The 27,259-nt window shown below is 40.0% G+C and overlaps 1 protein-coding gene across 1 annotated transcript in view; it reads right to left on the bottom strand.

Annotated features, from left to right (window-relative positions):
• Positions 1-876: 876 nt before the first annotated feature.
• Positions 877-27,259, bottom strand: part of LOC122782121 (latent-transforming growth factor beta-binding protein 1-like) — a 64,110-nt gene continuing 37,727 nt past the window's right edge. Inside the window, exons 17-29 of the mRNA XM_044046335.1 lie at positions 24,377-24,499; positions 22,181-22,306; positions 21,876-22,004; positions 16,990-17,118; positions 12,719-12,856; positions 10,312-10,473; positions 9,572-9,649; positions 9,055-9,183; positions 8,407-8,547; positions 7,705-7,881; positions 5,237-5,398; positions 3,142-3,291; positions 877-3,050 (exon numbers count right to left, since the gene is read on the bottom strand). Of these exons, the coding sequence (XP_043902270.1) occupies positions 2,878-3,050; positions 3,142-3,291; positions 5,237-5,398; positions 7,705-7,881; positions 8,407-8,547; positions 9,055-9,183; positions 9,572-9,649; positions 10,312-10,473; positions 12,719-12,856; positions 16,990-17,118; positions 21,876-22,004; positions 22,181-22,306; positions 24,377-24,499 (1,817 nt within the window). The 3' untranslated portion in view covers positions 877-2,877. The remainder of the gene's footprint in view (positions 3,051-3,141; positions 3,292-5,236; positions 5,399-7,704; positions 7,882-8,406; positions 8,548-9,054; positions 9,184-9,571; positions 9,650-10,311; positions 10,474-12,718; positions 12,857-16,989; positions 17,119-21,875; positions 22,005-22,180; positions 22,307-24,376; positions 24,500-27,259) is intronic.

Genomic DNA, 27,259 nt, shown 5'->3' with positions numbered 1-27,259 from the left:
TATCAGGGGCCCCAAGGACAGAGGGTTTAAGGATAGAGGGTTTTAAGGACAGAGGGTCTAAAAGACAGAGGGTTTAAGGACAGAGATGAGGGTCTAAGGATAGAGGGCTTAAGGACAGAGGTCTAAGGACAGAGGGTTTAAGGACAGAGGGTCTAAGGACAGAGGGTTTAAGGACAGGGGGTCTAAGGATAGAGGATTTAAGGACAGGGGGTCTAAGGACAGAGGGTTTAAGGACAGGGGCCTTAAGGACAGAGGGTTTAAGGACAGGGGGTTTAATGAATGACAGAGGGTCTAAGGACAGAGGACAGAGGGTTTATGGACAGAGGGTTTAAGGACAGAGGGTCTAAGGACAGAGGGTCAGAGGGTTTGGGCGATGTAGGACAGAGGGTCTAAGGACAGAGGGTTTGAAGGACAGAGGGTCTATGGACAGAGGGTGGGTTCAAGGACAGAGGGTCTAAGGACAGAGGTTTGGACAGAGTGGTTTAAGGACAGAGGGTCTATGGACAGAGGGGTCTAAGGACAGAGGGTCTAAGGACAGAGGGACAGAGGGTTTAACAGGGGTCTATGGACAGAGGACAGTTTAAGGACAGGGGGTCTAAGGACAGAGTGGACAGAGGGTCTCTATGGACAGGGGTTCATGGACAGAGGGTTTAAGGACAGAGAGTTTAAGGACAGAGGGTCTAAGGACAGAGGGTCTACAGACAGAGGGTTTTAAGGACAGAGGGTCTAAGGACAGAGAGTCTAAGGACAGGGAGTGCCACTTGCTGTACAGACTGTAAAGCCCTTCGAGGCAAACTGTGTTAATGATGTTGGGCTAAACAAATAAAATTGACTTGACTTCTCCATTGTTAATTAAAGAATGAGAGGCAAACCAGGTTAAATATCACAATTTGTGGTTTAATACCAAGGGGTTTAATGTACATTGTTTATGAATTCATAGAAAAAAAAGCTATTTATCCATGTACAAATTACAAATACATCAGCTTTGTTCTCCACTCTTTTGTTTTAAATGTACACAAGTTCCTTCTCTCCCATCGCTGTCCCATAGCAGCTTTGCCACCTGGCAAGACTTAGCAGTGAAACGTATTTAAGAGAAGTATGAAAAACTCATTTCAGTCATCTCAGAAACAAAGACACAGAGGAGAACGGGACAAAAAGGAGTCATGGTAAGAAACATGAGAATGGATTCAGGATTGCATTTTACAAATGTAGTGTCATCAGGTTTTCCTGACGACAGACAGAGGGATGGCGAAGGAGAAAGAGGAGGAGCCAACAGCTGGCCTCTTCACAGAATTAAATATCCACAATCACTTTGACTGGGTACAAACTAAAACGAGATCCCCCAGCACGAGTCCATAGGGTTTGTCAATTTAATAAATGAGCAAAAAACAAACAAAAGAACGGCCTTGTGTAACATGTAAATCTCTCATTTAAAAACAAAAATAAGGAACAAACAAACATACAATTTTATACAATTCTGTGTTTCTTTCCCCAACATATGGTCGACACCAAATAGTAGATTAAGTTGAATCTTTATCTCAAGTAAATGACTTTTGTTTCATTTCGTGTGTGTTTTATACAGTGCAGAGTATATGGGCGTTGGTTAAGTAAGTGTGTGTGTGTGTGTGTGTGTGTGTTGCATTTCTATACTTTTAGGGATGTTTCATTTAGGGACAGATCAGGACACTGACGCGTCTTCACGAGACTGTCATGCTCTCAGTGAAAACCCCACGTGTGTTGGCTTATGTCCACTATATATTAAGAAAATGTTTGACATGTATTCCTGCACCAAAGTCCACGCAAGATAATCTCTATTTTTGGCTTTCTGGGAAATGAGAGCTGCCACTCGACTGCTGCATCGTGTCGTACATCTGTGTCACCGGGTGGAAACAGCAGTGGATCAAAAACTCATGTGTGTCAGGATTTGAAATGAGGATTTTCTCTGTGGACTTTGGTGTGGGAAGTGAGTGGTTTATAAAAACTTAACAATGAATGTGGCAAACATTTCCTTAAAATATCAGATTGAATTCAGCTTTAGGCTTTAATCTGTTTCAATGAAAGTCAAACTGTCTCTTCTTGGTTCTTGGGGCACTTCTTTAAAGCTACGCCTGAGCTTTTAGAATAGTTTCAAATATGTGATCATGATGAGCGTAATATTAAAATGGCTCATCATCAAATAGAAGCAGTGTGTTCATTACACAGGCAGCAGAACAGGAGTTAAAAGCAGATGTGAGGATTATTATCCACTCCATTTTATTGTCCAACTTACTTTGGATTTGATTCAAATTAAAGGTCCAGTGTGTAACATTTAGCAGGTGTGTAACATTAAGTGTGTTTGTGTAAATGTTTGATAGCTTTAAAATAAAAACGGTTTGTTTTTGTAGCCTTAGAATAAGTCTTTTAGTTCAATTCAATTCAATTATTTGTAATTTAGGCAAGGTCCTTCCTCCGTGTTTCTACAGTAGTCTGTGTTTTCATGTGTTGAAACGGAAGCTTATGATGTAAATGAAGACGAGCGGCTCCAGCTACTCAAACCTGACGTGTAGACTGACGTAGGAGGACGAGGAAATGGCAGAGGTGGTGTACGTTACAGTTCCCTCACACACAGAGGAGTGACAGTGACATTTTTACACTCTGGACCTTTAATGTTCCTCTATCTTTTAATAATGATTTAAACATGATGATGTGTGCTGTACTTGGGTACAATCCCCTTATTTTGTGACACCTTCAGGTCACTGCTGCTGCTGCTGCTGATGATGATGATGATGAAACAGGAAGTGCTAATGGACACTGGAGCTAATCTTTGGCTGAATGTAGTGAGTGGACGTCCTCACAAGTATAGTAATACGAGCTCTGTGCGTGTGGTCTTGTCCATGTTCACTGAGTGTGTGTTGATGTGCGGCGTGTTGCAGCCTCCACACAGTAGTTGGGTTTGTCGGAGGCGCTGAAGCCCGGCAGACAGACACACCGGTACGACCCCACTGTGTTGATGCACTTTGCGTTTTTACACAGCGACATCTGCTTGTTCAGTTCCGAACACTCGTTCACGTCTGTGGAGGAAGGAGGAGAGACGCGTTATTTAACAGCATGTTTTTGATTTGATCGTCGCGTGTTCTTGCTCCCTCCCTGTCGCTCTCTCACCGATGCAGGCCATGCGGGACAAGTCCAGGGTGTATCCGTCGAAGCAGTCGCAGGTGTAACCCTCCTGAACGCGGACACAGCGACCGTTCTCACAGCCGTTGAGAATCCCGCACTCCTCCGCCCGCAGACCCTCAAACGGCTTGTACTGATCTGTAGCAAAGAGACACAACAGTTTATAACCAGAGTTCACTGCCGTGTTTCCACTACATGGTCCCAGCTCGCCTCGGCTCTACAGTTTGGTTGGTTTTCCATTACAATATAGTCTGTTCAATTATGAGATTTATGAGAATTGCCTGGTAATTGTTGGAGATGAACCCACATTTTCAGGATTGTTAAGTCTTTTTAACTGATCTACAGTGGAAGCCTCCCCACCATGGATTATTTACAGCATCATGTATTCAGCCCCAGTGTCCAGTGCAGACATTTCTTCACATCCTCGAATCCTTTAAGTTTGCGCAGAACCGCGACTGACAAATCCTGGAAAAACATGATGGTGGACTCCTGGTCCTTCACGATCTTCACCACCGTCTGTTTGTCAGCGAAGTTGTGAAATCTGGTCAGGATGGGTCGTGGTTGCTGGTTCGGTCCCGGCTTTGGAGCTAGGATGGTTTCCATCCTGAGCAGGTCGGGTATCCAGCTCTCCGCGTTACTGCGTTACTGCCTTCTGCGTCTTCTGGTTCTCGCCTCTGTTCTCGCGGTCGTCCATATGCTCAGCAATGCTTTGTGTTTGCTTTATTTTTTTTTTTTTCACTCAAATTTTTATTGAAAATTTTGCATACAAATTAGGGCATTTATAACCACGTTAAATAAAAGAACGCTTATGCAATAATAAAATAAATAAATAAATAAATAAATAAATAAAAAATATAAATAAATAAATAAATAAAAAATAAAAATACAAATACAAATACAAATCAAACAATTGTAAGAATCAATTTTTTGATTTTAGTTTCCTTCTTTAATTGAAGTGCAACATCTTGGTCTGATTTTAACCTTCCCAATTTGTTGTGTCGCTCAGCTTTCCCTTATACTCAACCCACTTTTCCCATCTTGACTCAAATTTCCCCTCCTGAAGTCTCAACATGTGTGTGAGTCTTTCCATTTCAAATATTTCTTCTACTACCCCCAGCCATATTTCTTTTGTAGGCGGTTCTGCTTTGTACCAAGCCCTAGTTATGGTTATCTTGCTGGCTGCCAGTAGTGCCTTGATCAGATAACCGTCCCCATCCCGTACATTTCAATACATTTCAATTCCCATAATCCAGTATCACCCTTCAAGTTTCCCCTACGTCTTCCCAGTACTCAGTAAATACCCTGTAAATATGTGTGCGTGATCTGCATCCATCTGACCGCATTGCCTCCAACACATATTCTGTTCCGGGGCGAACCTTCCTTTGGTCTTTGGGGTCATGAAGTATCTAATAATATTTTTCCACCCGAACTCCCTCCAGACCCTTGATCCAGTAGTTGAACGCTGTACCCTGAAAACATGATACCATTCTTCCTCAGTCAACTCAATCCCAAGTTCCCGTTCCCACTTTTCTTTGATGCACATTGTTGAATTCCCTCTACTCTTCAACATTTGTGTTTGCTTTTAAAAAGCACCCAAACCCGCGTGTCCACCGTGTCACAGGTGTGTTCAGTCACAGCAATCCCATTACCTGCCTCGCTGATTCTCTCCTCCATCTTTTTCAGTATCGTTTGGGATAATGGCCCCAGCTTTTCATCAATCACCCTGCTTATGTTCGCCGTTATTTCCAGAATAGTTTGGCAAAAAGCCGCTTCAACGACATCCTCAGCGTTAGCTTGTAGCGGTTGTTGCTCTTCCTCCACTGGGGGAGAGTCAGGCATGCTAGCAGTAGCTTCTGGTCTGCTCGTGTTGTCCCAGGGTCTCAAAGAATACTCGTCAATACTCATAATAAAATACACGACAGGGACGTTGTTGCAAAATATTGAATTGGGCGGAGTTTTGTGTGTAATATCAGCGCGGCCACACTTTTTAACCACTTCCCAAAACTACATGTTGTTTTAAAGAAGCAGGTAAATATGTCACTGTAATAAACAACCCTGTTCCTCTGTGCATATAAATACTTACGCTCCTGGGCGTCATAGAAGGGCAGAGCTTCCTGCTGTTCAGAGGATTGAGAGTAGTCTGGGCTCACTTCATATTCATGGTCAGGGCCTGCAATGAGGGCATCACGGCCATATGGTCGCCGTCCGCCACCCAGAGGGAGGTTACACATGGATGCATAATCCTCTGAGAGAGAGAGAGAGAGAGAGAGAGAGAGAGAGGGTACCGTAAATATTACATAATAAACTTCATGCTGAAAAAAACTTGAAACTTGATTAGCAGCACACTCTGCATGTGGACAGGGAAGTGGGAGAAGAAATAACAACAATCTGGTACCTTGGGTGTGTCGTCATCAAGAAGCTTCAGTGAGGTTTCCACCGGCAGTTTGTTAGTGATCAAAACATGTGATCGACACATTAGACTTCTACACACTTTTCATTGTGACATCATCACATGTCATTGTCTGTAAGTTACTCCCGAGCCCTGAACTCACTAACACTAAAAAACTCCTCGTGTTCAGGCCGAAGCGCTTCACTTGGAGGACAGACTGGATCTTGGTCAGTCTTTGCAATTTTCTTCGGCGAGACAGCGATCACGTCGTTTGCTCTCTCTTGTCTTAGCTTCACTCGCTCAGTGGCGGCGAGAGACAGTGTCCACAACACCACTAAGTAATTATGACTCCACGTACTGTATGTCCTGCGTAGGCCTCGTCTACATACATCAAGCAATGCAGTGCATGGAACAGTAGGTGGCGTCATTTACCTAAAATCCATTTAAATACATTTACCTAAATATCAACTGAACTTCAAGACCCATGCCTATTTAGGACGATTTTCAAAAACTTACAAGGGCCTCTTCTTTAAATTCACAAATTTATTGATTCATCCAAACACACTAAAAACAAAGCCTAAGCAACTCCAGCTGACGGTGGTTTGATCACTGCCTCCTTTGTCCTGGGTCAAGATATTGGATCCTTAACTGCCTGCAATGATGTGACACTGGTGTGTGTGTGTGTGTGTGTGTGGTGTAATAAAGCTAAAAAAACGACATACATGTAATATATCATCAAAGTCCATTCAGCTGTTATAATTTATCCTCTGATGAATGACAAGGACAGATTTAATAAAAATAAACCTGGAAAATGATTAACATGTGAACACCACTTTCATTAAAAGTGGAAGTTTACACTTGTTTTGTCTTAAACGTGTCCGGTGACAGTAGAATATAAGCTACAACGTTATCTCCTCAACATTTATTAGTGACGTCGCATGTTGCAGCTGAATGTCCTTCACCTCCCACTATGTCGTCTTCAGTTAGCATCACAACTGAAAAGGCGTTTAGCTTGTTAGCTTGTAGGCTACTGTGAAAACATAGTGGCACAAAATGGCCACCTCTGTAGAGATGACGGCGCCTGATCAACAGTCACAGAAGTCTTGTCACATAAGGACATAGTAACTTTATTGATAATGAATGAAATGAAACGTGACAGGCCTGAGATTTCCATCACGCGTGATATGTCATGTTGACCGGTATCCATGGAGACAGTAGTTAATGACGACATCAGTCTAACTGTCTAACTGTGTACATAAAGCTATTTCAGCCTTGAATAGATGCGGTGATCGACAGTCAACCTACTCCTCTGACACTGTGACATTGAATGATTAAATAGACTAGACGATCGTTTTGTTTTCTCCAGATCTCAAATGAATTATCGAGGAAATAAAATGTGTGTATGTATGTATGACCCTTTAGGGCTTCTGTAGTAACTGCCTCACACCATGTCATGATTTCTGTGTTTCAAAGTCATAGAATATAATTATAATAACAATAATAATAATGCTATCTCTCTCTCTCACACACACACACAGGTTTGAGCAGGTCTTCTCTCTTCTTATTTAGATTTAACACATTTTTCATTCATGTTTAGTGTGGCTATGTTGGTTTTTAATCACTTATTTTATTTACTACTTCTTGTTAAAGACTATGTATTTAACTTTCAAAGTTAAGTAGTATAACATTCTAAACACTTTAAGTTTTGGTATGAGTATATACAGTATATGAGTATATATGTATATATATATATATATATATATATACATATATACATATATATATGTATATATATACATATATATATATATATATATATATATATATATATATATATATATATATATGTATATATATACAGTGTACATATACATATATGCCTGTTTGTGTTTTCTCTCTTGCCCTCCCTGACTTGTGTTGTATTTCTCTGTTTGATATAAGTAAATAATTATCTGTAAGCTTCTTCAGGTTTATTTTCGTGATTAATCACGATGAATTACAGAAAATTATGCAATTCATTAGTTATTATATTATTATAATTATAAATGATTATTTTCACATGTTTCCCCAAAAGAGGAAAGAAAAGTTTAGTCTGGATATATGCTTTGGGAGTTTGTTTTCTTGTGTGTGTGTGTGTGTGTGTGTGTGTGTGTGTGGTGTACCTGTGTTTTTCGGTGGACACAGAGCACAGTCCATGCCCCAGGCCTCTCCGAAAAGACAGCAGCACTCTGTGTACGTGGTCTTCCTGTTGAGGCCCAGCGGCAGTGTGCACGTCATGGCTTCTGTGACTGTCTTCCAGCAGATGCCCTGATAGTCCACCTGCTCCGTCTCATGTTGCTCTGTCAACATAGTACATCATTACTACACACACACACACACACACACACAGTATACAGTGTTTTTAACTGGCTAGGGTTTAAAAATGAAATGACTTTTTTTAATCCGTGTTTTTTTTTGTTCTGTTTTTTTGTATATTTTGTAATTGTATGTATATATATATATATATATATATAGATATATATGTTGGAAAATATTTGTTTATTAATTCAAAATGATATTAGGTGTCCCAAATATAATGAATAAAAAGTGGCTCCCGTATAGAAAGTTTGAGTTAGATTATGACTTCAGCTAAGATGCAGTTTCCATTTATCTTATAATATATGATTTATATATTGTATATACTTATAGAACTGAAGACCATTTAAATATAAAGTGGCATCACTTTATCAATTATCTTTAAACTTTTAAGTTTCATTTTGTCATATTATCTTATATATATTGCCTTTAAAGGGAGCGTTGAGGTTTGCGGTATATAGAAGTTTTGTTTCTGCTGTTTGGAGAAGAGGAACGTGCAGTTTTCTTACCGGCTACATCAGGAATGAAGACACAGTGGTTACTGTTGGGGTCCAACACCATGGGATGTGTACAGAAACACATGTATGAGCCGTCTGTGTTCAGACACTGACCGCCGACACACACGGACTCATCCAGACACTCGTTGATGTCTGAAGAAAAGAAAACAGATTTTTTCTTGAACAGCTCTCATTTATTCATCCTGTATTACAATATTACAAATGACATCCACACACACACTAACGATTATGTTAGGTTTGTTGGAACTAAGTGAGTGTTGTGATGTGACCCACTGGATTTTCAATTTATTTAAAAAGCTTTCAGTCACAAATCCCATTTTGGATTTATTGCAACTGATTTTTTTTGTCCTCTTTTAACTGCATACACGGTATGGTGTGATGTTATGGCACACATTTACTCAGCCAATCACATGGCAGCAAATGAATGTCCAAAAAGAACATATCCAGTGAGCAGCAGCTCTCTGGGAATAATACACGAGGTCTGATTTGAAACTCAAATAACTCAATGATTTCCTTTGAGCAGCACTTTGTGATGTGTGTTCTTCAAGGGTTCTACTAAGAAATGACGTTCCACTTTGATTGTAGTAGTGCCGTCTATGATCTGTTGAGACACACACACACACACACAGCCGTGCTGACCTCTGCACTCCAGTTTGGCGGGGTCGTAGTCCTGCCCGGTCTTGCAGTAACACTCGTAACTGCCCACAGTGTCGAGGCAGAAGCCTCCTTTACAAACCTCCTGACCAAACAGAGTGCATTCATCTGCATCTGCAGACAGGAGGAGAGAAGCAGCACATGTGACATCTTAACAAACAGTAATATATATATTATTGCAATCATTGTTCAAATGATCTGAAATCATTTTGGTGCACTTTGCTAAAAATTATATTTCCATGTGTTAGATTTCCATCAACATGTGTCGGTGCACATTTTTGATTTGAATATAAAAAATGCCAAATGAAAACACTAGAAATATTTCCCAGACTTTGGGAGGAGGAAATGTTGTTGATGAAAATGATCATTACATAAGTTACTATGTCCTTATGTGACAGCAGCAGACACCTGTTAACCTCGAGTCACACATGCATAGAAGCTGTACCTCTGCACGTGTGGACAAAATGATTCAAACCTGTAGATCATGTGAGCTTAGTTGTACCTTTGTAGTTGCCGGCAGTGGGTTCGTCTCCACCGGGGATAAAACCTCTTCCAGATGGACACATCTGATTAAACTGGTCTGAGGGAGGATATAATAATATCATTAACTTACTAATATAGTTGTACAAATCTATGTACAAAGACAGAATAAAGAAAGAGAGTAAAACCCAGTAAAAGGAACGACTAATACAACTAACAATCTTCTCTAGGGGTCGTCACAGTGGAACACTCTCTCAGTGAGCTGCATATTTAAGTTGGCAGACATTTTACGCATGATGCCCTCCCTGACACAACCCTGTCCTCTATGCAGGCTTGGGACCAGCACTAGGAGTACATTGGATGTGTCCCCCATGGCTGGGGTCAGTTTTAGGGTATCTCAAAACCACTCAAAACCACCTCCGTATGTGGTTTGAATCAGTTTTGGGATCTCTTGTGTTTTACATCTGTCCGGACTGCCAACAAATCAAGCTAGAAACAATCTGGATAGGCTTAAAAAAATCCAATTTGGGCTGCAGTCTAAACGAGGTCTGACACTTCTCGCCGCTCTCCCGCCCTCCTTCAACTCTCAGCCCATTTCTTGGCATTTTTCAAACTCGGGCATCGGCGGTGTCAGCCTCAGAAGAGGGCGTTTACGTTCCAGACTCGCGTTATCGTCGCATGAACATGGTTATGTGACAGCTGTGTGTAGAGAAGACGGTGACTGTTGTGGTTGTGTCTCCTCCTCCTCCTCCGATAACTCACCTGTGCCGTTAACAGGACAAGGATGTACCTCACAGTTATCACCCCAGCCGGCTCCCAGCGTGCAGCAGCACTCCTGCAGAGTGACGTGGCTGGTCAGCACGCTGTCACAGAGGTTCTCGTCGTTCAGGTGAAAATAACATTCCTTACGCTCCACTGACGACACTGAAGCAAGAACAACACACACACACACACACACACACACACACACACACAGCAGGGAGATTACGTTTGAGAAAAAAACATAACCATTTGGGACGGAAACAGGTGAAGATGACTGTGTCCATTTTGTTTCTTTTGTTTACTTGTCCATGTGGAGGACAAGGTTAGACCATGTCAATATGGACACTCACAGATCAGATCTGATCAGATGTGCAGACTAAACAAGGCCAAAGTCAGAGAGGTCAATCCAGAATGTCAGACCCACAGAATATCTACTGTATCTACTGTACATGTTAAATCAAACATACAGTAGGATTTTCTCTTGCTTATCTTAGACAACAAAGTGTCCAGATTAGCTGAGGAGCAGGTAAACTTGAGTTGTAAGTCAGGACAGTATTGTGCATAATGTGAAAATTAAAATTTAGAGTTATCATTTATATATAGATTTGTGAACCCTCTACACTCTTATAATATCTCATCTCAGTTGACGTGCACATTAAAAGTACTTTACCAGCAATGTTGTACCACTTCACCCTCGTCATCAGAGGCCAAATACTTTATTTATCCTCATTAAATCGATACATTTGCTCCTTAAAATCAGGACTGATATTAAGAAAAAACAATATTGGCGACACATAACCATGAAGCAGTTCTCAGAGGCACTCATTTAAAATATTAAAATATCTTTCATGTAATAACATGGTCATTTTCAGCTGCATTATATGGTTCATGTATGCAATTAGTTGTTCTCCTGGGGAAACTGCTGAGCCGGTGGTGAAAACTTTATTGTAAGACATATTCCAAGTTTTAGTACTTGGACACGATACTATTGTGAACCTTAGAGCAGAAACATGAGTAAAAAAAATTTATATTTTATATATATATATATATATATATATATATATATATATATGAATATTATAGAAAAAGATTAAGTCAGTGGGTCAGCATTTGTGTAGAAAGTCAAGGTTTGACTGAGCGAATCAATGGAATGTTGAGAGCTAAAGGGAGAGAGAGGCTGATGATCTGTTTCTTTGAAACTTGTAACGTCAAATAGAACTTTGCCTCCCTCGAGGCTGTAATACTTCACATCTCTTCTCAACAAAGTTTTTAAAATGGTTGAATATAAGCATTAAACGCATTTTAAAACACTCCTACACGGTGTCATGGAGCTTTGAGTGGTCATCAAGAGTAGAAAAACACTGTTTGAATACAGACAATTTACAAGGAGCATTAGTAATGCTCCTTGTAATTTTCAATTTTATAGACATAGAAACCTCTATTAATAAATGTTAACCTAAGAACTTAACCCTGAGAGCTCACACGGCACAGATCTGTGAGATTTGAAAACATCCTTTTATTCATCTTCTTATGTGTTCTTGTCAAAGGAATTATTCTTTTTACATACCTTTTTTAGTAGTGATATAAAGTAGTAAGAATTGTGCAGACTGTTTTTTTACTTAAAAACGAGCCAAGTGAACTTGCAATTGTGACGTGTTGACGTATCGGATTTTAAACCTTTTTGAGTACTTTTTGCTCAGGTGTGTTTGTAGAGTTGGTGAAAATATATGTATTTTTTAATCAGATTGTCAGGTTGATAAGACATTCTACATTACACATTCTTATCGCCTCTGTATATAATGTACATTTAAACATAGCAAAGGAAAAAAGCTGCCAAAATGCTTTGAATGTAAATTTTAACAGCAAGTTAACAGTAACATTACTGACATTAACATAGACCCTTGAATAATATATCAATGAATAACTTTATTAACCTGAGTAACATTAATAAATGGTTTGTTAAAATGCTAAATGCTTATAACAGCATATACAGCAGTGTGAATGATGCACCCTTAATGTCTGCAGGCAATCTTTTCTGTGGATATTTCTAAGTATCAGACTTGTTTTCTATCATTTATTTGAGGAACACATTTCTCTGTATTATTACTATTTATAATACGTCTGATTTAGCCTGACATCAAGACATTAGCCAGGATTTCCAAACTAATATTACAAACTAGCATAAAGTAAGTAGGGATAAGATAATAATGATTGTTTGGTTTATGTAAACCAGACTGAATGTAATTATGGAGTTTTATGAGTGTAGAGTTACATAATGGTTAAAGGAAATCCTGTGGTTTCTTTTTCTTCTTCGGCTAGAACAAGAAAATAAATCACATTTGGTATCTCTTTACTGTGTAAAGTGTGTGGAGCGCTGACGTCATCAGGTTCTTATAAGGTGGCTCACCTGTGGGAACAGGCTCACACTTGGCGATCATGACGTTGTAGTCCTGGCCACTGGGACACATGCAGAGGAAGGAGCCGTCCATGTTCACGCACTGAGCTTCTCCACACACACTGCTCAGCAGTTCACACTCGTTCACATCTGTGGAGGAGGAACGTGACGTGTTCAGTCATACTGCTCAGACAGTTTTGAGCAGCTTCAGTACATCATGGCAGAGATTTTACACATTTCTATAGCGGAAACCAGTCTCATAAAAGATTTTTCTCTCTGTGAGGACCAAGCAATTCATCACAACAAATGGTAAAACACTTACACTTAACATGCTGAGCACTTAAAGGAATCATGGTATTCATGTCTTTTTTAATCTATTTATTTTGGTATGTTGTGAATCAGCTCTATACAAATTAAATTGAATTGAATTGAGAGGTCACATGGTTGGTGTAGTGGAGACTGGAGGATGGAGAAAGGGAAGAAAAGCAAAAAAGGTTGAGGCTGACAAGAGCCTAATGACAGGCCCGAGTGTAAGCTTTGATGATAGCCCTTGTACACCAAAGATACTCATAATGAACACACACACACACACACACTACATACAGTATATATTAAACAACAACACGGATTTTACTTTAGCTATTGTATTAGGAGAGGAGTCAGCACAAAGGGGGGCGGGATCAGAACCATGGACAGCACTCAAATGACCACTGACTTTGACAACCTAACCACAGCAGTCCTATTTTATAGGCTTGATAATGTGAAATCTTTCACGTTTTATTTAGATCCTGTACACATAATCAACACCACTTTAACATCCGACAACGGTTGTTTTTGTTTTTCAAGTAATTGCCATGTAAAATGATAATAATGGAATTTTAATTTCCACTTTGAATGACTTTGTCCAAATAATGCATTTCTATTTTTTTGCATTACTATTGTTTCTGAGACCAAACAGAAACTAATCCGATAGATAGACACACACACACACACAGACGCTGCCGCAGTCACCACACATACACATACTCACCTGCTGTTTCCTTGTTTTGTCACTTTCCAGTTTGATAATAATTATAGGACTTGCCACTCCTACATAACATCCCATTTCCATCTATCCATAAACTCCAGGAACGTCTGTCTGTCTGTGTGTCTGTATGTGTGTGTGTGTTATTTGCATATCTCTAAAACTGATGGACCGGTTGATTTCAAACTTGACGGGCCCGAGTATGTTCAGTGCCAAGTGACGTTGTTTGGATAAGTAATGCAAAAGATATATCGGTAAAATAATCCAGCATTGGCTTTCGCCGCTCTACTGCAGCCACGCCCCCTCTCACTCACAAAGCACTGTGCTGTGAAGCAGAGGCAGACAAAGAACACAGTGCCCTCAACCACAGACTGTTCATCCCACTCCCCTCCAGGGGGCGTTACAGGTCTCTCCGCACCCCAACCAGCAGGCTCAGAGGAAGCTTCTTTGCTGCAGCTGTCAGCCTACTGAACTCTAGCTCTGCATCCCGGTGACAACCAAGATTACTGGTTTGCTGATATACAGTATGTATATATTTTTGTGAATAGCATTTTGTATATTTTTTGTATTTTGTGTGCAGGCACCAATGCAGGCACATTTAGATTTAGATCAAACATTAAACAGCTCAAACTCTCCTACAAGGTTCTTCCTACTACTAATATAATATTTGCTGGATATGCTGGACATGCTCACCTCCTGATACATTGGTCAACCATGACAGATCATGACTCTGCTAACCTCTGATAGCCACCAGGCTAGGGGCCTGCCCACCTTCAAGCATTGAAGTGACATTTACGTGAGTTATGGATAGGAAATAACCATTAGTCATGGAGTGTCCTGTGTGTGTGTGTTACATTACATTACATGTCATTTAGCAGACGCTTTTATCCAAAGCGACTTACAATGGAATTAAGTACAATCAGCCAGGGGTGGGATTGAACTTGCGACCATGATGTCTTTCGCACACAGGGTAGGGTCTTAACCACTGAGCCACTCCACCCCCACCTCCACCTGTGTGTGAGTGTTCTTGTATTTGTTCCCTTTAATGTCAACACTGACTTTGTCAGGACTCATGGAGACCAAAACCTGGTCCTGATGAGGCAGAGCCTAAATTCTGAGGAACTATTAAGGGCTAAGATTTGAATTGTGGTTAAGTTAAGGTTAGACATTAACTGTCAATGAGATTGCTGCTAAAAATCTGTGTATACATGTGTGAGTGCATGTTCTCATGAACCTTTCCTCACATAAGCCCTGACTTGTTTTCAGAATAGTCCTCATAATAAAGCAGAATCTCATTCCTACGACTCTGGTAAGGCAGTGTAAAAATGTGAGTTATGGTTAAAAATAATAAACTTATTTGAACATTTGTTCATTTGTTCTTAACAATCTTGTTTGCTGTTTGTGTGTAATACTGTATTGGGGTACGTAAATGGCTAATATACTTGATTTGGTTGTATGTGGTGTTGTGTGCATGGGGGGAGTGTCCCTTCATCAGGGAGCAGCGGGAGGAAGTTTGCTCAGACAGTCCTTCCTGTTGGAGGAAATACGACTCGATGAGAGGTGCAGCAGGGGCTCAGTTCGCCCCACAAAACCACCAGCAGCAGCCATCAGCTCAGACTCACTCCAAACCAAACCTGAGGAAAACCACAGCTTTTCAATGAGCTTCTGAGTCGTCCAAATCAGGCTGTGTCCACAATACTTGGCAATGTTGTTTTTAAAGATTATGTGAGAAGCGACTGAGGCCAGCGGTAACAGGAGGGTAATAACTGCAGTGGTTGATGTCTTAAAGAGAAAAACACGCCTGTGTTGGAAACATAATGCATATAATTATAATGTTTGCAGAAATCTGTTTACAGGTTGACTCTTTAATGATTTTAAAGCTGCAGTAGGCAGGATCACTAGAATAGTTGATCGTTGAGTTTCATCCACAGGTTATTTTTCTGTGTTCCATTTACATTGGAACTCTGTAGTTGCAACTGGTGGAGTGATAGCACCCCCAAGTTCACAGTGTTTCAGCTGAGAAGTAAAAAACCCCAAAACATGGTATTTCAGGCACACAAACTGCATAGCAACATGTCTACAGTTATAAATTTAAAATTGTCAGGGTTGGTGAGATTGCTCCAGGGTTCAGAGTTGGCTATCCGTGTTAAGGATACTCTCTCTGTAAGGAACCTCTCATCATATGAGCACAGATACGAGAAGACACTTGTTTTGTTGTGTCTAAATCTTTTAGATTCTTTCATCCTCTTTCTTTGCAGTGTAGGAGGTTCTCGTCACAACTGGAGCACTAATCTCTCTCATGAAGGGACCAATATTTTTGCAGTATAAAGAATATTGACTGCAGTATATAGTCATCCAGGTAGGAGCTTGACAGCATGATTGATTAAATGATTAACAGGAGTGTGCTATGTATTGTATCGCTCATCATTGTTCGCCTGTTTTACTCCCAGGTATATTTACTTCCATTTCAAACCAACACAACACTCGTGAAATGTCATTAATAAACAAAGAAACTTAATAATGACTTTCTCTCTTTCTTCTATAGCTATAAAATCGAGCATATTGACATCCGATGTCATCATGGCATCATGGAAACATGGTCTTAGGAGCGTCAGCTGCATCTTACAACATCACAAAACACAGTGGGCTGAGTTTGGACAACTATTCTGAAATTGTGCTCAGGTTCAGGCCGGATTTGGCCATGCTGGCTGGTCTAGACTTAGTGTCTGTGTACAGCCATATATTATATCTGTAAGTAAAGTAAGTATAAGTGAAACTCAATCCCTAAATCACTATTTCCAGGTGTAAATCAGTGTATATGGTAATGTTATTTGCTGATCCAGGTATACATCTTCATAGTTTAGGATAAAGTATTGAATATTGATCTACCACTCACTGGTCCCTGATCTCAGCCCAAATCTTGGCCTTTTTCAAAATCCGCCATTAGTGGGAGCCTCACATGAGGTGGTCTAGTTACAATTTAACAATGTGGTGGACCAATTAAAATTCAGAAAATCTTCTTTGGCACAACAGAACCTTTACTCATAAATCATATTTCATCAACAGTCAGAAAACAACTCTAAAAAAGAAAACAACTGTAAAGCATCACATGTACAAAACAAATCACTCCTAAACCTGTTTTATTCATTTGTTTGTACTGACCTCTAATGACCCACCATTCACCAACAACTCACTCTGCATAAAACCGATACCTTCAGCAAGTAATATAGTATAACAAAAACAAACCTGTAACACTTACCCACACAGCCTTTGCCATCCGGTGTCTCCTGGTAGCCCTGGTCACAGAGGCATTGGAACGAGCCCAGTCTGTTCTCACAGAAGCCATGAGGGCCACAGATGGTCTCATTGAGGTCGCACTCGTCAATGTCTGCAGAGAAAACAAATCCATCCAAAATCAGAGGGTTTTACACTGTATTTCAGTCATCTCTGGCACTCACAACAACCAGACACTCAATCATCTTCAGTATATCAGTCTCTTACATCTTCATTCTTCATGTTCAGCATGTTCCACACACTTTCACCTACACTCTGTCTCCTGAAACTCCTTTGCCATTCAGAGCCTAAGGGTATAAATATAACTGGAGGAGGTTGCTCATTGATGACATATTTGACGGTATCAGGGCTCTGTCTTGGGCCCTCTCCTCTTCTCTGTATACACCAACTCTCTTGGTTCTGTTATTCTCTCTCATGGTTTTTCCTATCACAGATACGCCGATGACACCCAACTCCTTCTCTCTTTTCCCAGCTCCGACACACACGTAGCAGAACGGATCACCGCTTGTCTGACCGACATCTCTCAGTGGGTGTCTGACCTTCACCTGAAACTCAATCTCGACAAGTCTGAGTTTCCTTTTCTCTCCCACCACAGACCTGACCATCACCTTCGACAACTCTGTGGTAACTCCTTCTCATACCGCAAGGAACCTGGGTGTGACACTTGACGACCATCTCTCCCTCACTGCCAACATTGCTGCAACAGCTCGATCTTGCAGCTACATGTTGCACAACATCAGAAGGATACGGCCTCTTCTAACCCAGAAGGCGGCACAGGTTCTGGTCCAGGCTCTTGTCATCTCACGCTTGGATTACTGCACCTCCCTCCTGGCTGGTCTTCCTGCGTGTGACATACGACCTCTGCAACTCATCCAGAATGCAGCAGCTCGACTGGTCTTCAACTTACCAAAATTCTCCCACACTACACCCCTCCTCCGCTCCTCCGCTCCCTTCACTGGCTTCCTGTAGCTGCTCGCATCTGCTTCAAGACTCTAGTGCTTGCGTTCCATGCTACAAACGGATCCGGTCCAGCCTACATCCAGGACATGATCAAAACCTACTAAACCGACTAAAACTTACTTACTAACTTATACATTGCACTTATGACTAGCACTTCATAGTTTGGCTTACTTGAAGCTCTTACTTACTTCTAGCTCTTATTTGTAGCCAAATGTTTAAATGCACTTTTGTAAGTCGCTTTGGATAAAAGCGTCTGCTAAATGACATGTAATGTAAATGTAATATTTTCAAAATTGCATTAATCTTGTATTGTCCTGGCTCTTTATGTCCCATTTTTGTTAAATCTCTTGCCTCCAACAGCTCTTTGGCCTTCACCAGATGAACTTTTCCCTGTCAGATCATTTTAACATAAAAAAATAAAAGTTCTCTTTATATGAAAACTCACCTAATTCTCAGCTTCTTTAGTTTTCAGTTAAGCCAAAGCTAACAATTCATGTGCTCACCTGGTCCAATCATTAAGCCACGTCCTGAGTGTTCACACAGTCCAAGTACAAATGGAAGTGCACAGAGCGTCACTTACAACTTCCACTAAAGTAAACTAGCTTCTTAACCTCTGGTTAGTTGTAATTCAGGGGGAAAGTGGCCTTGTTAAGGTAATGTTAGTGATTAAAAATTCAGATCTAGAAACAAAAATGTTAACATTGTCTTTTAGTAGTAGTTATGAGGGGTTTTTCCATTCTGCGGATCTAGCACTACTCTGCTCCCCTGGAGTCTACTCAGTTTGGTATCAGTCACGTCATTTTCCATTACTTCATAGTAACTCCTCATCATCAGCAGTTCTTTTAGGGTGAACTGAATCATTTGAATCAGTTCATTAAAAAGATTTGTTCACGGAATCGCTCAGTACTCTCTGCAAGACCGGAGCACAGACTCCGCTTGACACAGTACTAGATTTAGCATCTAGATAATTTCCAAATGTTACTACATGTTTTTATTGCCCTATCATGGAAGAGGTTATATTTTACAGTGGTGCAGATCCAGACCCTGATGCACCTCCTTGTGGCTCTGCACCACCATCAGTATCCAGACTCCCAATGATCTTCTATATGTTGTGTGCGTATGTTCTAGATGTCTCCTCTTCACTCACTCCTTTGTTTACAGCAACCAAAACGTTGTACTTCAATAAATATTGTCATACTCTGCTGACTGAACTCATCTTACTGAAGCAGTTTCATAAAAGCGCACACTCACACCAACCGCTCAGTCTGAGTCCTGTGAATAAATCATGAGGCAGAGAGCAACAAATATCCCTCCTTGTCTAGACAGCCAGCTCAAAGGCTTCCATCTGTTTCTTTCCTTCTCTCTATTTTTTTTTTGTTCTGGGGCAGGAGGGGGCATTAAAAACATCTTTGCCACAGAAGCCAAAACTCCAGCCAGCTTTCGAAAACAGGATCAGCATGTGAAAGAAAGAAAACACGTTTTTTCTGATACCTCTGACTGGCTGTGACAAAGTTGTTGAGAGGGTAGGAATAGAGATGATGATGAAGGAAAAGATTATGGACATAAAGTGATGTATCTACAGTAGTTTCTGTATTCAATAGTTACATATTTAGACCTGAACAAAGATTGTGCTATCTTAGAGTTTGGTTCCATGAGGCTGGGGTTTATGGTGCTTGTTAGATTTCCTTTTCTCCAAACGATCTCCAAACGATCAGAAACACGATGGATCGGTGGTGTTAATGCACTGATCATAGTTTACTTCAAAACCCACCAAAGGTTCAACAGCGGGGGCTAGCGCCAGACACATCGCTGGGCCTGGGGCGTTCTGTCACTATGATATCACATTTTGATTGGCTGACGACACACGTCAGTCAAAGTTATAACCAAATAGGAAATGGCAGCTTCAACGAAAGGCCAGCAATACTACTAGAGCAGGTCCACGGAGCTACGATGCGTTTAATGACATCCAGGAAAATCCAGCTAAGCTTCACAAAAAATAACCATATTCTTTCTGGAAATATTATCACAACATACTGCAAAAGTAATTGAATTCAGACACGTTCAGACACACATTCATTTGATTATTAAAAAAAATTAAATGGTAATAATAATAATGATAAAAAAAAATCTTTTTTGACAGCCCACCACTGCTTATACTGCCTTGAGATAATGTATCTGAAAATAAAAATGAATTGAATTAAATTGAATTCTCTCCAATGCATACCTTCACCTCTCCAGGCTCCACCTGTCCCCTAGTCTCACTACAGATTACAACATCATCTGCTAACAACATAGTCCATGGTGACTCCTGTCTGACCTCATATGTCAACCTGTTCATCACCAGTGCCAACAAGGAGGGGCTCAGAACTGATCCCCGATGTAATCCCACCTTCCGCTTAAATCAATTTATCACTCCAACTGCACAGCTCACCACTGTCTCACTGTCCTCAAACATGTCCTGCATCACCCTCACATATTTCTCTGCCACTCTGTACTTCCTCATACAATACCACAATTCCTTTCTTGGCACGCGATCATGTGCTTTCATCCAGATCCACAAAGACACCGTGCAACTCCTTGTGGCCTTCTCTACACCTGTGTAATTAATTGTATGAATATTTTTGTCAAAGGTTCCTGGAGGTTCTAATTATTGGTGGAGACATACAGTCGAGTGATGTAGGCGCTGACTCCAGGCAAAACTTGGGAAGCTGCTTAGCTGGTAAGACATGTGTGATGCTCTTTGTTCTCTGACTGGGGAATGTATTGGAAATGTGAATTATCCTGCAGTAGACTGAGTGGACGTGTGATTGTGACGATTGTTGACATGTTTGTGGGTGTCGGTCAGGTGTTTCACTGAGGAAAGAAAGTCTTACTCTTGCTAAAAGCTGTCAAGGAGTTTCCCTCAATTGCAGGTCATGCTCTTACTTTTATAGAAATATTAATACTAAAACCAACCCTGACCTCTGTGTAAGGTGTATTCTTGAACCTGCAACCACTTTAAAACTGCTGCATTAGCTACTGAAAAAAACTGTAACTATGGCCTGCATATGTATGCAAAAATATAATTACACTTCATGCAGTGAGTAAATCAGAACTCAAATTAATGTAAATGTAAAAGTCAGATTCTGCTAAATGAGAAGTCCATCCACAATATAACCTGTATAGATACTGTTCTTGTGTCTTTTTCAAATATATATATTCAGTTTACACTAAATGTGTAACGTTTAGTGTAAACTGGGTTGAAAACGTGGACAGTTTTCAACCCAGGGCTACATGAGATATCATATAAACGTTTTTACACTTAAGGGAGGTTAAAAAGTTGGTGTGTCGATAAAAAGTAACTGCAAACATATGCAGTGGAAACAAATACAGTGAATAAAGGATGAAATTTAGAAACCACGTGACTAAAATGTCACTCTACCATATCCACATTTCAGGAAACAAAATTCCTGAACATTCCTGAAGGTAGTGCAAAGAGCAAATGACTACAATATTAGCAACGGCGCCATGTATCGTCAGCTACTGGTCTTTATTTACATCATCAAGGTGCACCTTCATCTGTATGTGGTGCCCCCTGCTGCTCGTCTTAGTGAACTTGGTAAATCTGTTATGCATTACACTATAAACGGAGCTGAAACAATTGTTGGTTTTGATATATTCATGAATTTCTTAAAATATAAGCTACTGTAAAATAACGTCTTATCCAGGGGGAAAAAGGACAGACTTAGGGACATATGACATCGAGTGGTCATCAGGACTAAACAGGCGTTATATACGTAAATACAGAGCATTTACTATTTAGAATTTAAATAAAATGAAATGGATATTATTCTCTACATAATGATTGTTGTGTGTGTGTGTGTGTGAGTGTGTTGTGTTGTTGTTTCCTACCATCACAGGAGGGTGTGACCAGGCTGACAGTGAAGCCACTATCACACACACACAGGAAGGATCCTTCTGTGTTGAGACATTCTCCATTGGGGGAACAGAGCTCTGGCTCGTCCATACACTCATTAACATCTGGAACGACACAGACAGAGATATGCTGAGGTGTGTGTGCGTGTTTCCTCTTTAGGACAGAAACACAAGCTTAGTTTATGCTGTCCAAATGAATGGAAGTCAATGCAGAGGCCTAAGACTAGCTGTGCAAACCTTTGTGTTTGTGTGTGCGTGTGTGTGTGTGCGCGCGCACTCACCTCTGCAGGTGGTGCTGTTGACCTGCTGGTATCCCTGCGGGCAGGTACACGTGTAGGAGCCCAGGCTGTTCACACACTCTCCTACATCGTCACAGGGCGTCGCTTCCTCCACACACTCGTCCACATCTGAAACATGCACACATCAAAATTACAAACGAGTCAACACCAGATAGTAACAGTGCAGGGAGAGGCAAGAAAACTAAAGCAAACATTCATAACAGTAAAGTACATCACGATGAGTAAAAAAAACACAGACAAGAATAGCAGTAAAAAAATGAAAATTATCTCTTGTAACATTAAACAGTTTTTTGTCAAATGGAAAAGTCGTTCCATAATTTGATTCCCCTGGAATTTGATTTAAAATTGACCTCTGCAAGTGAGGAACTTTGGCAGATGGAGCTCTGCTGAGTTGCAAGTTGAGTGAGAATGGAACTGTGAGTTAGTTTTGAAATATGAAATATAGATGAGGTTATTACAACAAAACTGTTGTGAAGGACAAAAATTTTATGGAGAGTAGTTGGAAAAGTATCTAAGTTGGAAATGACTTTTGCCACTGAAAACTGAAGTTTCTGTCATGTTTTAAACCGTTCACTCTCCCATGCCAAAGACCAAAGTCAATCAGTGTTTTTAGCTCACAGGAACACAGGAGCTTTCAGGATTTCAAAAACCTAAAAAATAACAATAAAAATAATACATTTTAATTTAATGCAAAGATAGAAGTGGAGTCACAGTCAAAGTCACTGTCACAGCCACAAACAGCCACATCCACATCCACATCCACATCCACAGCCTCAGCCACTGTCACATCCACAGTCACAGTCACTATCACAGTCACAGTCACAGCCACCACATCCACATCCACATCCACATCCACATCCACAGCCTCAGCCTCAGCCTCAGCCACTGTCACTGTCACTGTCGTCACAGTCACAGTCACATCCACATCCACAGTCACAGCCAGACAGTCACAGTCAGTCACATCCACATCCACATCACATCCACATCCACAGTCACAGTCATCCACATCCACATCACATCCACACATCCACATCCACAGTCACAGTCACAGCCACAGCCACAGACAGTCACAGTCACAGTCACAGTCACAGTCACAGTAACAGTCACACAGTCACAGTCACAGTAACAGTCACACAGTCACAGTAACAGTCACAGTCACAGTCACAGACAGCCATAGCCACAGACAGTCACAGTCACAGTCACAGTAACAGTCACAGTCACAGTCACAGACAGCCACAGCCACATCCACGTCCACAGTCACAGTCAACATCCTGCAGGACATTTCTAAAATGTTTTTTTGTTTCTTAGGTGGAAAAACCCCTAAATTAAACAAACATCTGTATCATGTTTCTGATGATTTCATGTGAAATCAGATTTTAATTGAAACTGCTTAAGATTTGCAGCAACTTTTAAACAAGTCTAAGAATTCAGGGGATTATTATATTAATATAGTTTATCTAATGCAAGGTTTAGTGCAGTTTACTGTAAGATATTTTTAAATGTGATGGTGCATTAACACATGGGACTTATCTACTCTGTATTATAATGCCAGGATGAGCATTTTAAGTGCTTGTCATCTATTAGAAGAATAGAATACAATAGAATAGAATATACTTTATTAATCCCTTGCGGGAAATTCTTTTGTCACAGCGCTCCAGTGTACAAAGTTAACGAATGTTATAGCAGCAGTTTTTTTTGTTTTTTTTTTTAAATTACAAAGTTAAAAACTATAAAAATACGCAGCCGATATTGAAGACAGTGTTAAGAAAGATGTGGTAAGTTTCTTCTATAAGTTAAGTTCAGGAGTTATCATTATCTCCCTCCATGTTTATTATCTTATTATATAACCAGAATACAAAATACAAATTTACTGTTTTTTTAGATAAAAGAGATAAAAGTTAATTAAATTAATTCAAATTTGGCCTGGCCCTCAACAATATCTTTTGTTTCTCATGGGGAAAATAATGGCCCACCCCTGGTCTAGCATCTCCTAGCTAGCTTTGACAGGGGAATATCTGATTTACTTCCACGATTGAATGAAGGCTGAAACTGTTCTGACGATATCTGAATCCATGTGTGTTTTTTTTCCTGCTTCTTCAATGAAAATTGTTTCAATAGTTTTTACTAAAACCAACAGACAGCCACAGTAAACAGTTCTTATATTGAGCGATATCATACCATCACACTGGTCTCCAGCTGCTGATACTCTGAAGCCCGGCCCACACTCACAGATGAAGGAGCCGTCCGTGTTCCGGCAGTGACCTCTGGTGCACACACGCTGATCCTGACACTCATCGATATCTATAACAACACACAGTTCAATAATATAACACATCATATTAGACAAAAGCATTAAACTGTAGACAAATCAGTGTTAAAGGCTTGAGGCCCGAGGTTCGAGTGGAAACTCACAAACTCGCAACCATGACATATACATTCCATATAGAACTTACAGGACTTAGAGCTTTTAAAGCACAAGGTTGTTACATTGTGAACAGAAAAATGAGTATTCAAATGTGCTTGTCTTATAAAAAGTAGTGCTGTCAAACGATTAAAATATTTAATCACGATGAATCGCATTAATGTCATAAACGTGCCTGAATTTCCTTTTGTCCCATTATATTTCATTCATTTGTCATATAATTTGTATTATTTTTTGCATTTTAATGCTCTTATCAACATAGAAAAGTGGATCAGCTTGCTTTGTGCAAATGTTTTTTTTTTATTGAGACAATATCTCTGTCACCCTGCATATTTGGAGTTATTCCTCTTATTGTGAGAGCCGCACAATAATAAGAGAGGCTGTGTATCACCGTGCAGTGCTGGGAGTCCCGTGGTTAAATGTGTTGTTGCCGTAATGAGCTAATCAGGGAAAATAAATATAAACCTAAAATAACGCAGTTTTAAGATCACTTGAGGCGAGAAATTAGTCAATTGGAATTTAAATTGTGATTTGTGTATTAAGATATGACATATTTATAGTTTGGCAGTAGTCATTTTAGTTTTTATTAGTTCTAGTCACATTCATTTGTCTAGTCAAGTTTTAGTCGACTAAACGTCTGAGCATTTTAGTCTTATTTTAGTCAGAATAACCCGCGACTATTTTCCTCTAGTTTTAGTCGATGATAATTGTATTTTACTCTATTTTTTTAGTAATGTAATTTTATTCAACCCAATCAATAAGGTATTCAAAATCATGTTGTTGAGTTATGATTGTGTGTTGTAGGCGTTGGTGGCAGATTTTGAGGTTTTCAGGACGGGGGCTGATATCTTTGAAACAGACAAATTTAACAATTAATATATGCATGGCCAGGATATAAAATCTAAAAATTAAATATTACAATTTAATTGATAACTACTCTGATAACTGATAACTACTCTATATTAGAGTGTAATTTCTTATCTTTGTAACTTTTTATTTTTTGAAATGTTCTCACTATTGCATAGTATTGTTCTTTTTTTAATCTTATTTTATATTCTTATTCTTATTTTTATTCTATTCTCTTTTTCACAACTGAGCTGTGGTGAATGTGTGTTTCCCCCCTGGGGGAGGAATAAAGTCAATTCAATTCAATTCAAAAGTAGCCTCCTGACTAAAATGGACTATGCAATGATGAAACTGTATTTACTGCAACTGCACTGCAAACTGTTTCAAAACAGGAAAGAAACCCTAATCCTAAGGACAAGAAATGATAACAGAATAAGTCATAGTTTTGTGGGAAAAAAGCCTGTATATATCAGTATTGGATGATACCAGAATAGGAAATTAAGTGTTGGGCAATATCGGCAATATCGAATATCGGTCAGAAAAAGCCAATATCGGCCATCCCTAGTGAAACCTTTTCATTGTAGATAAAGAAAAGAGATTTGTCAGGTAGTTTTTTTCAGTGATTCATCAAATTACAGATTGGACCTTTTATTATTGCATTTTTAGAAATGATCCCAACCTTTCTGGAAATGGGGTTTGTAAGAAAAATAGTTGAAAAGCCGACTGTCCTGGCAAAACTCTCAAAGAATTACACATAAATGTATGTTTATTTATGTTTAAACCTCAATTAAAAGAGGTAAAAGAGGCCTCAGCACCATGGTCAATAATAAACTAACAAGGTGCAAATACCAGCATTTTAGAATGAACTCATGACAGGAGCTCTGGGCAACAAGACGTCCATTCATAGCACACCAAGATTGACCAGTGGGAACCCCATACACACACACACAAACTAAGGTTTAAGTACCCACTTCCATTCATTTGGACAGACGAGGTTCTGCCTCATTAGGACCAGGTTTTAGTCTCCATGTGGACTACTGGTCCTGCCAAGGTGAGTGTTTCTGCTAGAAAATGTCCTTAAGAGGTGAGAAATACAAGAACACACACACACAGACGCACGCACGCACACGCGTCTCTAAGAGATGACACATTTCCCTGAGTTTGGCAGTGTCACAAACATCTGTGTGCCGGGTTATTAACTTTTATAAAGGACTCTCTTGCACGGCCTAATTATTTCCTCTGACTGCCATCAGCGTCCACTGCCACCCCACTGTGGCTTGGCTCGTCTTGGCTGCTGTGGGAGCAGTCAAAACCTCACAGCTACAGCTGTGTCACATGGGATGAAAGGAGCAGTAAACTAGTGAAAAGGGAGAGAGATGGGAACACCTTTGGGTTTCTGTTAGAAATAACAGCATTTCCAGGAAAAAGTCGGCCCACACTGTGTGTTCTTTGGAACGCTTCACTGGATTTTACTGCTTTATTGGCAATTTTTTTATTCTGTCCATGTTTTCTGACCCAAATTCTGTATGTGTTGATGGCAAAACATTGCACACCATAGAGTTTGGATGTGATCTAACTATTATAACTAAGAATCGTATCACCTTCAAGTACGAGTAACTAACATTGGCGACTACAAGTACATTGGAGACATTGGAAGTACAAGTACTTTTGATTTAGTAAACAGGACTATCTCTATCTTTTTTCTCATTTGGCCAATATGCAAGCTCATGTGGGCAATAAGGTCTATGTTGGTCTTGGTCATGTGTTGTGTGTTGATTTTCTAAATTATGTCC

Source organism: Solea senegalensis, linkage group LG15 (assembly GCF_019176455.1).
Source record: "Solea senegalensis isolate Sse05_10M linkage group LG15, IFAPA_SoseM_1, whole genome shotgun sequence".
In the NCBI taxonomy this organism is placed as follows: domain Eukaryota; kingdom Metazoa; phylum Chordata; class Actinopteri; order Pleuronectiformes; family Soleidae; genus Solea; species Solea senegalensis.
The sequence above is the reverse complement of the archived record's forward strand: the minus strand, read 5'-3'. Positions and strand labels throughout refer to the sequence as shown.